Genomic DNA, 15,959 nt, shown 5'->3' on the forward strand with positions numbered 1-15,959 from the left:
GATCCTTGCAGTTAGCTGAACAGGAAATAGGGTAAGACTCTAAACTTGTAGGAGAAGTCAAGGAATGGAAAGTTTCAGATTTTGCTGTCTCTTTTGAGCTGCCCTCACTCATTTAGTAGGGTTTTTTGATAATCATCACTTGTGTGCGAGTGCACTTGCTGTGAGCTCACGCTGCCTCTCTCCAGTGGTGTAACTTAACCTTTCTCTGCAATTTTTAACTTGTTGGTGCATCTTTTCCATGGGAGCTGGGTGACCCTTCATCCCCAGCCAGTCTCAGCTTGTTGTGGGGTGTCTGAGCTCCCAGGAACAGATCCATTTGTGGCCACTGAAAACACCCTGCCACATTAGCATATTCCTGCAACGTATGCTCCAAGGGTGTTTCTTTGCAGAGAAGCCTCTCTAAAGATAGCATCGTGAAGTTCTGTGTTGTCAACCAGGGACACTTGATCTAAAAAACAACATTTGATACACAGACAAGGTTTGCAAGTGCCATCTGGATTCTGGGAGATGAGCTAGGTTGTCTCTGTTTTGCATACACTCACCAGGAAAAAAAAAAACAAGTGCGTGCAGGCGGATGAATTCTTCCGAATCACCTGAGCAGAACTGTTTAGTCCACATGAGTGTCCTCAGTGACATGGGACACCTGTGTAATGCCATACCACTGGGTATCATGTCCCTCTGGACCTTCTTAGGGTACTGGAAATAATTCTGTACTTCAGTGATATATTATTGAAAGCCAGGTGGGATCAATTGAAATTCTCTCACACCAGTAGTATTTTAATCTCCTCTCCAGCATACTGCAAGGCAGAACCTGCAAATGATGCATTTCCCTGCAGAAATGGGCATCTTTTTAGGGAGGTGGGGACACAGGGAACACAGATGTCTTTGTCTGGCTCCAGTTCTGCCTGGTGGAGAGGCTGTCCTCAAACCCATGCCAGAACTGAGAGAAACCTGAGCACCATGAAAACCTAAAGTAGCCCTAAAGGGTTGGACAGCAAACTCCCTGTCCTCATCTTCCCAGGGACATGTAGCTTATAGAATGTATTTTCCTTCAGGGCCTATTTCTTGACTTTCTAGTTATCCTCTCATATGCAAATCTAATTTGCCTAATGGGCTGGTGAGTGTAATTGAAAGGCAGCCTGCACTTACACGATAGTGAAAAGTCTCACCTGTGCCCAGGCACAGATGGGGCTCTGCCTCACTACTGCATCATTAGAGGAAATTTATAGGCACAGTGTCACAGGCTTTGCTGTGACCAGGGAAGGAAAATGGCAGTTGAGAACAAACTTGGGTGTTTGCTGGATTTTTTTTTGCCCTGGTCTCGCAATTTTGAGCTTTTTGGTTGTCTTTCCCCTGTGCTCCAGTTGATAGGGAGCAGGTTAATGCAGGGTACTGGTAACTACTTGAGAACAACCCTAAGAATGATGAATTGGGAAGTCTTGTCTGTGCTGTGTTGCTGTCTGATGGGTTGAAAGTGAGTGCAGCAGCAGCTGAGCCAGCCTTCCCTCTCCAGTCCCTGTGCATCACTGAATCTCCAGAGGTTATCCATGGAAACTCTCCACCTCTGCTGCCCACGAGAGGGAGGGGAAGGAGGCACACAGAAACAGTCACTGCTGTGCCTCCATCTCTGCTGGGATCATTCCCTGAACAGACCAAGAAGTTGTGGGTCCCCCATCCCTGGCAGTGTTCATGTTCCAGTTGGACAGGGCTTGGAGTAACCTGGTCTGGTGGAAGGTGTTCAGGGGTTTGGAACTGAATGGGCTTCAAGGTCCCTTCCAACCCAAACCATTCCATGATTCTAAACACTGAACTTTGATGGTTCTTCTGTCTATCCTGATCTCTCTGTGCCTGGACTCTGCAGAAGATGCTGTCTCATGGGGCTCCGGGTGTGTAAGGCCCCTACACCCCTCCAAAACACATCTTAAGTGTGTTCTTCCTGTGCTTCCAGCTCCAGGGGATGTGGAAATTTCCTGCAGGCTGGTCAGGCTTGGGGCACAGAGGAAGAGCCATTTGTGTAGTGGTGTGAGGAGTGTTTTTAAGAGGCAGAATTGTCATCTTGGCAGGGCTCCTGTGTGTGCCAGGGACTATTAGCTGGGCAGCACTGAATGCACTTAGCACCCAAGTGAATGAAGTGAGCTCTCCACAGAGCCAGGGAGCTGGGGAACCATTAGTGAGGCTTGGCTACCTTAGCAATGTCAGCAGGGCACTCAGAGGGGTGTTGGTGTGGGCAGCAGTGCCAGGGCTGCCTGGGAAAGCCAGCCTGGCTGTGGGACAAGAGACACTCCTGGTCACACAAGCTCAGGGTGTGTCATCCCTGAGCATGTGGCACAAGGCTGTGTCCAGACAGTTCTGGAACACCTCCAGTGAGGGAGATATTTGCCCTCCCTGGGCAATCCCACACATTTCACATTCAGGTGTAACTTCCTGAGCATCAGTGCCTGCCCATTCCTCTTGTCCCCACAGAGCAGAGTCTGTCCCTGCTGTGACCCTTCGCTGCAGACACTGACAGAGGGATGGAGTCCCCTCTGGCACTTGTAAATAGTGAGGATGAAAGAGATTTCTCAGATCTTTCCCAAGTTCCTCCTTGATTTCTTGGACAACTTACCCAGTTTTGGATAAAGCCTGGTGGAGCTTTAGCCCTGGGCTGGCTGGCAGGGATGAGCTCCTGCTCTTCAGCCTCCATCTGGAGAAGGGAGACTCTGTGCGAGAGTCTGCTTTATATTTGGAAATGCTATGACTTCAGGGACCCAAGGGGGATGTTTTTCTGTATCCTTCCTTGATTGCTTCATTTTGGGTTTGTGGTAGAACTTGGTTAGTGGTTTGTTTTGCACTGGATTTGGTTTCTGTTTTGTTTTTGCTGAAATGACCATTGTTTTCATCTAAACTGGTCCATCTGACTAAGAGTTTCTGGACTGCTTCCTTCTCCAGATGGTCAGGATTTGTACCTGGTCTGTGCTTAACAAACAGGTTTGTTGTTAGTTTTGGGATTTTTTTCCTAGTTTAATATAAGCTTTTGTAATAGCTTTGGGTGTCCTTGGTATTATTTGTGCCTCTCTGCGGTCACGTTGGTTGTTATGGATTAAATGTGGTTTTCTGCCTCGAGATCTCACTTCTTTCAGAAGTGACCTTGCTTTTTTTTTAATTGCTGTTATTTACAGTTATTGGTAGTGGTGCTTGAGCTGGTAGCACTGGTGTTTTGTGTCTGCCTGGTATGCAGAGACTTTTTTATCCCAGTTTGTGTTTTACTCATGTGGAGTACTCTCTACTCACTGGATACCCCTACTCTTAAACCCCAGAGCTGCTGTTCCTGTCCTCCTTAGCCCAGATCTCTGTGCTCAGTGATATTCATGATGCTCTAAGAAATCCAGATTTACTCAGTACTGGTTGTTTTCTGAGGTCAGTGCTGGTTTTAAGGTTCATTTATAGTGTTGGAGACCAAACCATCAAGCAGCAGCATTTGGAAGATGGAAGACAGCAAGAGGGATGTCTTCTTAAATGGTTTTAAAGCTTGACTTTAAACTCTTCCTGTATGTCTTTAGTAATCACTTTTAAAGCTCCCAAATCTTCAGTCACTGGGTGATTTTAAGGTGGGTTTGATTTCATCCTTTTATTTTGAAAGATTTAATGATTTTTCAGGCAGTTCCCCTTTTTCCTTGTGTTGTTTGAATTCCAAGGTGCTCCAGGCTGTCTCTGCCCTGCTGTGCAGATCCCTGGGGTGTGCCAGTGTGGGATGGGGACCTGTCCAAGTCATGGACAGTGCCTGTGTTTGCTGTACCCAGCAAGGCAGGATCACTGTGGATCTCAGGGATCCTGGAGAAAGGACATGTTGGCACAGACAAGGCTGTCTCTCCTGAAGGAGCTGCTGTGGCTGAAGGATTTTTGGGGTCTCTGATGTCAAAAAACTGGAGTAAACCTAGCTGCCCTCATAACAATCTGTGGGAGCTTTTGTACAGACCATGCTGATCCCTACAGGAACTTGTCCTGTGTGTGGCCAAACTTATTCCCAGCAGCTAACTGGGAGCAGAGGCACAGAGGTGGGCAGGATCTGAAGTGCCAGGAGCTGTGGGATTGGGATCTGAGCTCACCTGGCACTGTGATAAGGGGTATCACACCATCCCTCAACTGCCTGGGGTTAAAAATGCACCAGGCAGTGCAGTGCCCTCTGCTCAATGAGATGCTTCTCTCAGAGGAAACTTCCAGAATTATTATCCTTGGAGAGGCAGGGATTCATCCTGCAGTGAGCAGAGTGGGACTGTGGTGGGAAGCCTTCAGCAAAGGGGCTCACTGTGCTGACCCAGAAACAGCATCCTTCTCAGCACCTCCTCAATTTCTTGTGGAATTGGCCAGAAAATGTCCTCCTTTTCCACAACTTTTCCTACTGAAACTGAGAGCTGGGACATAAAACACCAGGCAGTGAAAAGGGAGGCTCGCTCACTTGGTGACCATCACTTTTGGGATGAACCAGAGTCAAAGTGCAGAAGCTGCAGGATTCCCTTGGGAAGGGGTTGTCCTGGGGAAGCCATGGGAATGCCTGCAGTGCTCCCCTGGATTTCCTGGGGCAGCTCAGCAGGAGCAGGGCAGTGCTGCAGAGTGGGAGCTGTGGCCTCGCTGCACTGGTGGGCAGAGCTCCTGCTGGGCTCTGCTCTGTGCACATTGCCCTCTCCTCAGCTCTTTTGGTAAAGTCGTGCAGTGAGGAGGCTCAGGGTCCTAAATGGAGTTTGTGGGGTGATGGTGGCATGAATTTGTGCCTTAAATCTCTCATGATGGATTTTTAAACCACAAACACTGCTCGGACACCTCTAATTGCAGCATCTGTGTGAGAGGTGCTTGTGCAGAAGAAGCTGCAGAGCAGCCAGAACCCCCTGGGAATGCTCCCTTAGGAGGAGAGAACCCTGTAACCCTCCCTGAGGCTCCTCCAGAGCTGTCCCTGAGAAGCCCAGCAAGGGCTGCAGTGGTGGTGGCCCCATGCTGGATCCTCCTTGGGGAGCTGTGGGTTCCCTGTGCAGTTCCTTGGGTCACTCCTCAGAGCCTGCTCCAGCAGCTCTGCTTTTCCCAAGCCTGTTTAAATCAGTGGATGCATTCCCATTGACTGTTTGGAGCTGCAGAGAGCCCCTTGGAGCTAATTAGTAATTAGAGGATGCCAATTAACCACGGTTCCCCAGGCTCTGCTGCTTTGCTGGTACTGCTGGGTTGGAGAAGGAGGGAACGAAATGGAGCCCAGTGTGAATGTGTTTCATCTGGAGAGCAGGAGAAGGGTGGAGCTGCTTGTTAAATAGCCAGCAGTCCAAGTTCTAAAAGGATTTATGAGGGCTAGATAAAATCATGTCCTAAAGGCTGTCTCGAAGCCTCCGTTAAGGTGGAAAATGCTTTCTAAACTTAGAGCTTGTTTCACTGTGTTTCCCCTCTTTTGGACCTCCCAAAATTTTACAGGTACAAAAGTTCCAGCTTTATTTACTCCATGGTGTTTAGCCTAGGCAGAATGAAAAACAGATTTGCACTCTCCAAATTACAGTGCTCGGTTGTTCTTCTGTATAACCTGTGGATTATTGGCCTGCCCACCTTCGGAAATGTGGTCCCTAAACTGTGGCAGAATTTAAGGAATGCTCCAAAGGGAAACAGGTTTTTACTGCCATTGCCCGGGGAGACTTGATCATTCAACCATGAGTTACCCACTTGTTGGATCTCTTCTTACTCTCTGGTGTAAACTTGGTGTTCACTGGACCCCAGAGAGGTGAATCCATGGCCTTGATGCTCTGGGCAGGGAGCAATTTCAGACTTTTTAGGAGTGTAACCCCTTAAAGCCAACTCTTAAAATTAATTTTTCCATCTAAAAATAGCTGAGATGGTAAAAGTGCTGTTTTTTGGGGTTTTTTTAATACAAGCATAATTAACTCAATCCTTGCTTTCACTTTACACAACATTTACAATAATCAAAACCCAAGCTCTCTTTTACCCTGACATCTCATATCCCCACGTGTAAAAGCACCACAAAATAATCATTAAATAAAACCACCCAATCTTTGCTAGCAGGCTGTTGCTCCGAGCCTTTCTCCGTGGTATCCCTTCTGTACGTGTTGTGTCTGGGCTCCACCAGCCTCGGGAGCCGTTAATCTTCCTGGTGTTTTCTTCCCTGAGGCAAATGAGACACAGATGTTCCCATCTGGAAACTTTGCTCCCGCCACCGTCGTTCCGCTCGGAGTCGGAGGCTTTGGAGAGCAGTGCAGCAGGCTGAGACTTTTAAGAACTCATTTTTTGCCATGATTGTGATAATTGCCTGTTTGATATCTGTAACTGCTTTCATTTTTCATTCCGAGTGCTTTAGCCCAAGGAGTAAATAGTGCGGAGGAGGAAATATTGCTTAATATTGTTATGGGAGTGGGTGATTTAAAAAAAAAAATAGTCTTGATTCTGTAATTTTAAATGGAACAAGGAATTAATGAAAAATTCCCCAAATACTTAACAGTATCTAAGCAAATGAATTAGTGAGAAACTCTGGCTTTGCTGAACGAGTGCCCTGTCCCAGGTTATAACACAGCCAGAGGGGTGGTCTGGGGAGGCTGCATCGCTCCCCTCAACCCCCAAAGTGCTTCCAATCCTAAAACTGCAATGCAGGCCTTGGTTTCCAGGCATGTTTTCTCCTGGGCTATATTCCAGGAGTGTATGCCTCCCTCTGGGGTGGGTGTCTCTGATGAGGGCAGAGCAATCAGCTGGTGAGGATGAGGAGGGTTCCATGCCCCAGGGCACCTTGGGCTCCTTGGCAGAGCTCACAGCATCCCTTCGAGACAGTGATGAGCAAAAGCTGCTGCCAGGGACATCAAGGGATGAACTTGGGTCCCTGAAATTTATTTGTAGGGATGTTAATGGTGTGGGAAGGGAATGGCTGTGGTGGTGGCTAGAGCAGCCACAGCTCCTGGGTGGAAATGGCTGTCAGGGTAACTATTCCCTGCCTCCTTCTTGGAAAGAGAGCAGGAGAGTGGGGATTAGCACAACAGGGTGGTTTGTGTTCTTCTAGAAGCAAGATGAGTTTGGGGGCTTGATGTACAACAGCTGTGGGGAGTGTTGAATGTGATAGTTTGTGGGGTGAATCCCACATCCAGGGTTTGGTTCTGAGTCTGTGGCCTCAGAGGAAGGCTCAGGAGGCAGGAATGCCCTGCAGGCAGGTTTGTGCTGCTGGGTCTGACATGGCCATGGCACAGGCAGAGCTGGAGCTGCCGCCGCCTTGTCTGCCTGGGAACTGCCCCAAATCCAACCTGTGCTACTGCTGAGTTCCTAGAGCCAGGCACATTAATAGGATTTTATAAAAATCACTGAAGGGCAAGATGGATAAAGATCTGCAGTCTGCCTTCAGGAATAAATTATTAATCTTATTTCCCTTATTAACTGCTTTCTGGACTGCTTGTGAACGATAACATACTTTGCTCTTTCAAGTTCTTCTATCTGAGTTTCACATTGAATTGAGATTTAAAGTGAAACAGCTGTGTGTGGGAGAGGACTAGATGGCAATGGAGATACACGCGTTTATTTTTGATTTATAAAATGCCTATCCCAGGCTCAGCAGCTCCCTCCTGTGTGATGCAAGGCTCTCCTGAGAGGTGCCGAGCCCTCTCCACTCCCACAGCATCTTACAGCTCAGGAGCTGGGATGTGCCATAAACCCGAGCTAAACAGGGTAAAAATAGGCTGATCACATGGAGGGGAGGAAATATCTGTACAGGGACATGAGTTACCCACTGGCACTGCTGCTCCAGTAGCATCTTGGCCAACTGCATGGCATGGAGGGAGGAGGATGGACAGGGACCTTGTGTGACCAGCCCTTGCTGGTGACCTGGTTATGCCACACACTCGTGTCCCCCGGTGCTGCTTGTAAATCACCTTTTGTTGGTTCAAGCAAAGAAAGACCTCTAGAAACCACCCCACAAGTAAATAAGTGCCAATATTTGTAGAGAGAAGTCATCTTGACTACAGACCTTCCAGTGTCTCACTCTCCTCCAAACTGGGACAGACCCAACCATCCTTTTTTTCTGAAAGCTGCTGTATTGGCTGCCTTGTTCCTGATGCTTATCTTCCCCCTCCATCGCTCTTTCATGCAGCAATGCTGCAAAAAGATAAAATATTACTTTTCCCTTGATGATGTGATTGGAGTTTGAGCTTGGGGGAAGCTGTCTGGAAGCAGGTGAGGGAGGGAATTGCGGTGGAGAAGCAGTAAATGGCATCTTCTGGAAGCCTGAGTAATGATGCTCTTGCTTTGCATGTAGATCACCTCTCATCTGCATGCCTTGGAGAACTGCAAAGGTGCTCTACAGATGGCTTAGAGCCATCAAGGGGAGGGAAAGGCAACCTTGGAGCGGAGGAAAGATGTTAATAAAATTTAAATGTAATTCTTCCCATTTCTCAGTTCCTAAATGTGAAAAATATTAGCTTGGTGGAGACTGAAAACAGATGGTGAGCAGTTGGAGCAGATAAGCATGTTATTCAAAATAAACATTCGCCAAAGCTGGGGAGGTGGCGAACCATATTTCATTTCACCCTATTTACATTATCAGGTCAGGTTACACTGATGCTGCCTCTCGTCTGCATTCAGATGATCAACAGGGACCCTGTGACGAGCCAACTGCAGCACATCCTCCTCACTGGGGACGTCAGGGCTGGGCTGGGGCAGTCCCTGGCCTGCCCTCCAGCATGACACATGGAGCTACTTGCAGAGTTATAGAATAGTTTGGGTCAGAGGGGGCTGTTAAAGGTCTGTCTCTCCTCCTTTTCCCTCTTTCCAGTGGCCTCTCTATCCATTTAGCCAAGTTTGGCATTGCTCTATCTAAATCCATATAAACAGTGGGGGAAGAAGTTCCAAGGACTGTTTGTAGGAAGGGCTCATCTTGCTGACTTGCAGGTGGTCTGTAATTCATGCCTCTAGCCTGAGTGCTCACCTGAGGTGGCAGGGCCAGTGGAAAGAGAGGTGAGGCTGATCTCCTTGCTTTGAGGGATGTTTTGGGATGGGCTGGATCCCCTTTGGGGTGTCTGTTTATCCACTGGCTCTGGAATAAGAATTTCTCCTGCTGGACCTGACTTTGGCTGTTGTTACTGGGACAGTTCTCCAGTCCCTTGCTCTCAAGAGGCAGGTGTGAATTTGGGGCATTTAACTTTTTGGGGTGAGGAGAGGCTTTTTAGTTTATGAATGTGTTCTGCCTGTTCCAGATGAAAGTTGAAAGTTGAAAATATCTGCTTTGATTAAACTTCTTCTTTCTGTCTGAAATAATTACATGCTTTCCCTCCTGAGACTGAACCACCAGGCAAAGCCTTGTACACAGCCTTTTACTCAAAAAGCACCTTTGTTTATTTACAAGTTTGCAATATAACCACTTAGTGATAAAAGCTTTGTTGACAAGGTTTGATTTTGAGCCTGTTCTCTGTCCTGCAAGCTGCCAAAGGGAAAAGCAAACCCTTACCTGGGCATAGCTGCTAGTGTTGCAGGGCTGTCTCATCCTTAATGTAGTTTTCTCTTATTTCTTCCAAGATATTTCATGGTTTGACTTCTTCAGAAAGCTGGAGAACTCGAGTCTGGCACATGGCTTGGTGAGACACAGTTCTGACTCTTTGCAGTTTATTTACAAATGACAGCTCCAAAATCACTCCACAGTTCATCCTTCCTCCTTAACTCTCCTGCCATGGAATCAAGGGGAATCCTACCTGTGCATCAGGAATGTGCTCCCAGGGAGGTGACTGGATTAAATTAAATTGTGCCCATGCAGACACTGCAGTGTAAATTCATATAAAGCATCCCCATTTTCTGCTCTGTGGCAGTGGCTCTTCCTCTCTTCCCTTGGTCTCAGCAAATCCATGGCTCTGCCTGGGAATCTAGATCAAGGCTTTCTCTTGAGCAGAGTGGAGCACCTCCTGATACTGCCTTGAATTATATTTTGAGCTTTGGGAAGAGGATGAGGAGGGGACCATTCGTGTCTGTCTGCCTCACTGTCACTCTTCTCCAGTTCCTAATCTTGTTTTTTGGGGGAAGGTAACATACAGTTCTCCTCATGCACTGTTTTTACTTCTTTTTCATCACTTAGTTTATCTCTAATTGCCAAAGGAATTTAGGGATTAATTTAAATTCCAGTGTAGTTGAGCTACTTCCTAACTTGTTGCTGGTTTTTTTCTTCTGCCTTTTCCCTTTTCTCAAGCCCACAGGCATGAAGAGATTAATAAAGCAGCTTCTTTTTACAGTTTATAGTGCAAGTAAATGCTGAGGTTACCTGTCACAGCAACACTCTTTGTACTAAACACCATAGGTGGAAGATTTCTTTAAAGAAAATAAATAGGATGAGATCTGTCAGGAACTGGTGTTGAAACTGCCCCTCTGAAATGTGCTGGGAGAGCTGGGAATGCAGGAGTGGGACCTCTCTGAGCATCACTTGAGACCCCAGATTTTTTCTTAGTGTCTTGTCTCATTGTCTCACTTAGCTCTTTCTCCTCTCCAGAAAGAAAAATCATCAGCTGCACTTAATCCTGACATATGTTCCTTTTTAATTTGTTACGCCAGGATGGCAACTGGAGCAGCGAAGGAAATCTGCTGCACACCGACAGCCAGAGCGGAGCCAGATGAACCCAGGGCCTTGCAGCTTGTCAGGGAGGGACAGAGGGAGGGCTCCAGGTGTACTCACAGCTCTGGGGCTTTTTGGTCTCTTGCACACCTGGGCTCCTTAAATGGGGCACAGGAATATCTAGGGCAGGAGCACAGGCTGCTCTGTGCTGCAGCTGCCCGTGCCTGGCTGAGAGCTGCGAAATCCACGCTGCAAACCCACCACTGCTGGGAGGAGATAGAATTCCTGCATGGAGCCAGGACTGAAACAGCACTTCATTGGGTTTTGTTTTCTCTGAGTCCTCTTCCCATGGGGAATTCCAGTGTGTCTGAGGCTGGGAAGACAGCTCTCCCACCCAGTGTCCATGTGGCTGCCGCCTCTGTCCCTGGTCACCTTGGGCAGGTCCTGGTGCAGAGCTGAGCTCGTGTTGCTGCAAACTTTGGGCATTTGGCAGCTTGACAGCCAAAGTGTTGTGCCATAAAAATGTCTGGCCTGCTCCTGCAGGCACTGCTTGAGATGTAACAACAGCATTTGTGTTTCTGATCCAGGTAAGGTTTGGAAGGAGGAATTTTTGAAGGAGAGCAGTGCAATGTTTCCAGTTTGGGCAGGTGTCTTGCTCTAGTGCTCGGAGCATTCAGTCATTGACAACAATTATTCCTGTTAGAGTATCATCCAAAGTCTGTGATGGCATTTGACTCTTTAGGTGAGTGACACAGCTGAGTGACTTGCACACATTTTGAGGAGCATCTCTGCATCCTCCCTGTGCAAATGGAGGCAGCACTGAAAAGCTGCTCTTGGTGAGCCAGTAAATATTTCTGAGTGATAGAAGTGAAAGAATGAGACCAGGAAGGCAGCCTTTCTCCAGGGAGCAGCTCACTGGCTCTGTTTTAGCCCCAGGTCAACTCAAGGCTGACTCATGCCCTTGGTCACAGCCTGGTTTGCTCAGATGATTCTCATTAAATGGACATGTTTAGGCTAAAAAAGGAGAGCTTCAGAAAGATGTTTTTTATCTGCATTTATAGATGCCCCAGGTCATTAGCAGGAAGCTTTTAAATTTAACAATCCTGTTTGCTTCTTGTCTGTTGGAGTGGGCTTGGAAAGGAAGGTGTTGGCTTCTTGTGGGCTTCAGTTTTGGTGTCTGACACAGTAGCTGGTTTTATTTTGGAGTTATAAATTCCATGCAAAATTTATCTCCTTCTCTGTAAATTAACCAAATTAGTTCTGCTTTCTTAATGTGCCCTAGGAAAATTTTAGGAAGGAATAGGAGAAGAGTTAAGGATTTCATGCTCTGCAGACTATGGCCATGTACACCTGGGAAAGGGGGTTTCATGGGAAGAGGGAGAAGAGGAGGAGGCAGGTGGGTGACAGTGGGACCCTGGATGGTCATTGGGCAGCTGACACCGAGTGCTGGAGAGGCACAATTAGTGCTGTTTTGATTGAATAATTTGGGTCATTTAGCAATGTGTCCCTTCCTTGCCTGAGTGAGGGAACTCAGACTTTTTGTGGTAGAAATAACCCTAACTCTGTGTACAAAATTTCACTGTTTTGCTGCATTTATTGAGAGAGGAAAGAAAGTCACGATGTTTTCTCTGCTCTTGCTGATAAACTCACCTGCTGGAATAGGTGCCTACATGTATAAATAATGTCATGTTCCTACATGAATGCATGGATTTTCATCTGAATATCATATTCATGCATGGGAATGACAGGGAGGGTCTGCACATCAGGGTTCAATTGTATGGAAGCTGGGCCACATGTACAGTAGTGTGCAATGTGGGATTAATGTAGTCTTTATAAGTTAAAATCAATAGTAGTTGCCCATGGCTTCAATATCTCCCCACTTCATGAAAGCAAAGCCTAGAATTTTTTCCTTTTCTTGAAAGCAGGTTTAGATAAATGAAGACACAAATGTTCTGAGATCTGGGTTTTGTAGCAATTCCAACCCAAGTTATTCCACCTGTACTGACAGGGCAGGAAAACATGGATTTTCAGTGTGTATCATCCCTGCTCCCCTTTCCTGCAAACAGCAGAAAGAAATGCTGGGAATAACAAAATTCATTTGTTACCTCGCTGGCATTCCCCATGACTTGCCATAAGGAAAATAAATGAGGCAGCTCTGTAGCAGAGCAGGTGCTGGGGCTGACAGAGCAGATCCCAGGCAGCAGCATGAGGGCTCAGGTGCCAGTTTGTGTTTTCTCTGCTCTCAAAAGCAGCGTTTTTGTTGTTGGGAGTTGAGAAGTAGCAGGTTTGGGTTGTATTTCAGTGCAGAATTTTGCCACCTATTCAGCGCTCTATGGGAATGCAGCATTTAATTGTTTGCCTGGGCTCAAAAACTGAGTTTCTTGCAGCTGACAGATATTGGTAAGAGCTGTGGATAACAAATTACATGGTAATGGTCCCAAGCCCAGCTTGCATCACTGGAGAGGTGGAAGTTGGGTTGAGCTCCCTCTCAGCCTGAGCTGGGGTGCAGCTGGACGTGCTGGAGACCTGGCCGTGTTCCTGGGTGGGACAAGCTGCTCACATCTCGTTAGTGAGTTAATTGAGCGAGGGGAGGGCCAGCTTGAAGAGCAGAGAGTGGGGACCATCATCTCAGAGGGGTGATTTCTGTGGGGTCATGGACGCTGGAGATGCTGGCAGTGCAATATGGAGCACCCTTGGATTGGGACTGGCTGCCACGGGAGCTGCGCTTTGGAGATTCTTAGGCTTTGTCTGATGAATTGTCTGCATTTTAAAAGCCAAAAATACCCCAAAACACCCCTCTCAAAAAAAACAAAAACATCCCCCTATTACATTAGGATGTTTCTTTCTTTTTGTTTTGTGAAGCTGATCCCAGCCACTGGAGCTGGGAGAGTGGTCACACTGTTCCCCTCAAGGCTGCAAAGGAAGCGGCAGTTTGAGCTGGCCATAGATTAGACACCAGAGACTGCACACAGGAGTGGGGCTGTGAGTGGCTGATGTCAGCTCATCTCTACAACCCCAGGCCCATTTTGGTCACTTCTGGCACAGCCCAAGTCCAGGTTACTGCTTGCATGGCTCCCAGAGGTTGTGATTCCTCTGGAAAGGCTCAGCAAGGTGTGTACCAGAGACATCTTAAATAGGGGCAAAGCAAATCAACAGAAGCACTTTGAACAGCAGCTTTGGGCATGAGGGGTGAGGAGATGGAGTCAGGAGACTGGGATGGCGAGCACAGACACCACAGACATGACCCCTGGTGCCTGTCCCCAGCTCTGGGTCCTCCAGAGCAGCGTGGGAGCCTGGCGTGACTTCCCCCAGCTCTTATCTTCACCCTTGCAACTGTTCCCGGCGTGCTGGGCGGGGAAATGCGTGTCAGTGACTGTCACTAAGCCTTGCCACCTTCTCTTGGTACAGTTGCTGGTGAGAAGAGGGTGCCAGTGATGCCCGGATCGCCCGTGGAAGTGAAGATACAGTCCAGGTCCTCTCCTCCCAACATGCCGCCGCTGCCCCCCGTCAACGCCGGCGGCCCCCGGCCCGTGTCCTTCACTCCGACTGCACGTAAGCCCGGTATTGCTGCTTGTCCTGGACCAGCTCCAGCCAGCAGGGAAGGCTCTGCTCCTAGAACTCACTGGGATGTCCCAGCCATCAGCCAGGGCACGGCGGGTGATGCTGCCTGGCTGTGCCGGAGGGGGGACCAGGGCTTTCCTGCAGTTCTGTAGTGCATGCAGGCCATAAAACAGGCTGTGTAATCCCCCTTTGCCTCCCTGCCTGCTCTTGCTTTGCTCCTGGTGCTGCCTTGAGTCTTTCTCTTTGCAGGTACAGCCTTGATTTCCGCCATAAACTCCTTAAGAAATTGAATCTTTTATCAGGTCAGCTTCAAGCGAGCCAAGAGCTGGGCTTTCCTCTTTATCTTTTGGAGGAGTTAATTCCCACTCTGCTGTATCTCACTTTGCAGGCAGCATTCCTGCAGCTGAGATTAGAAAGTTTTTCATTTTTTTAATTTCCCAGCCTTGAAAATTCCTTGCTGTCCATCCAGATTCTCTTTTTTCCATCTTCTCTTTATAATCTTTCCTATTAAGCCACAGTCAGTCCTGATCCTGCCTAGCTGTAGCACAGCCTTGCACCCACTTCTTCTAGCTGAGTGTTGCTCAGAGGTGACTCCATGGATGGAAAGGACCTTCAGCCTTTTCTTACAGCCTAGAAAGGATCTTTTTTTCTTTCTTTAGCCAACATTTAAGCCATTTAATGTCTTTTTAAAAGCATTGTTCCGGAGCAAAGCTGCTTTACTTTGTTGGGCATGGAGTTATCTGACCCCCACACATGGCATGTACATATTTTCCATGCTCTCCTCACCCCTTTTGCCTGCACAGAGTGTTCCCTAGCTGGTTCTGTGTTGCTGTGCTGTCCATGACAGTGTCTGGGCTATCTCAGAGTTCCATGCTGGCACTGGGATTTGGAGATTTCCAGCCCAGCCTCCTGGAGGACACACTGTGATGTGCTGGCAGCAGCACTAATCACTGGGTTATCCCGCCAGACACATTGTCCCCATCTTTATGTGCTCAGGCGTTTTTAATGGCTCTCCTTTTGCTCAGGCAGAAAAAGACCATTAGCAAAGTGACAGAAATTAATTTTTCCAATGAGGATGCTTGGCACGCTGTTAAGGGCCAAGAAGCCTGAATCTGCTGATTGCAGATGACTTAATTGCCTCTTTCCAAGACACATGAGAGATGTGACCTATGGTGAAGTTCATTCTTGCTTTTTCATTTCTCAGTTGCACCAGAGGGTCTTGGTCACTCAGTGGGGGTGTGACCTGCCCTGGCTTGGGCAGGTGAGGTGGAGCAGTTGGAACAAAGCCATGCCTGCCTTTGGATCACTAACACAGGGTTGGAGAAGCAGCAAAACCTTTGACTGTGTAGGACTTTTGGCAGAATTTAAGAGTAGCCTTAGATGAGAACTTTGTTCCCAGGAATTTTATCACCCTGCTGTCCCCAAACCAGCAATCCCACTGGTCTTGGTACGCTGCCTCGCTTGCTGCAGCGCTGTGCTCTCACCTGGAAGTCAAGATGCCAGCCCCTGCTGTGTGGTCTGTGGTGGAGCAGGTCCTGGTGATGTGCAGGACCAGATGAGTGCCAGCTGCCCTGTGGTGGTGCCGTTGGCAGAGGGTCAGGAGGGCTGAGCCCAGAAACACAGAGCGCGGTTAGGGGGCCGTGTCTAACGGCATCCCCCGTCCACCAGCATCCTCTGCTCCCTCCTTGGCAGCCTCTCCCGAGGGTCCCCCATAGCCCCAGGGGTGTCTCACAGCCCCTCTTTCTCCTGAGGTATAAATAGAGCCCGTTGCTCTCCCCAGGCTTTCATCTGAAAGAATAAGAGGAAGTGAAACAGAGAAGGGGGAAAGCGCCTCAGCTGCGGCCGCCGGAGAGCACGGAGCTGCACA

The 15,959-nt window shown here is 48.2% G+C and overlaps 1 protein-coding gene across 3 annotated transcripts in view; it reads left to right on the forward strand.

The window, feature by feature from the left end:
* The window catches only part of CBFA2T2 (CBFA2/RUNX1 partner transcriptional co-repressor 2), a 59,369-nt gene that overhangs the window by 28,455 nt on the left and 14,955 nt on the right, over positions 1–15,959 (forward strand). For all 3 annotated transcript variants that reach the window (XM_084217930.1, XM_084217931.1, XM_084217932.1), the window contains exon 2: positions 13,940–14,083. In XM_084217930.1, the coding sequence (XP_084074056.1) occupies positions 13,940–14,083 (144 nt within the window). The remainder of the gene's footprint in view (positions 1–13,939; positions 14,084–15,959) is intronic.

Source organism: Fringilla coelebs, assembly GCF_963513975.1.
Source record: "Fringilla coelebs genome assembly, chromosome: 18".
Taxonomy (NCBI): domain Eukaryota; kingdom Metazoa; phylum Chordata; class Aves; order Passeriformes; family Fringillidae; genus Fringilla; species Fringilla coelebs.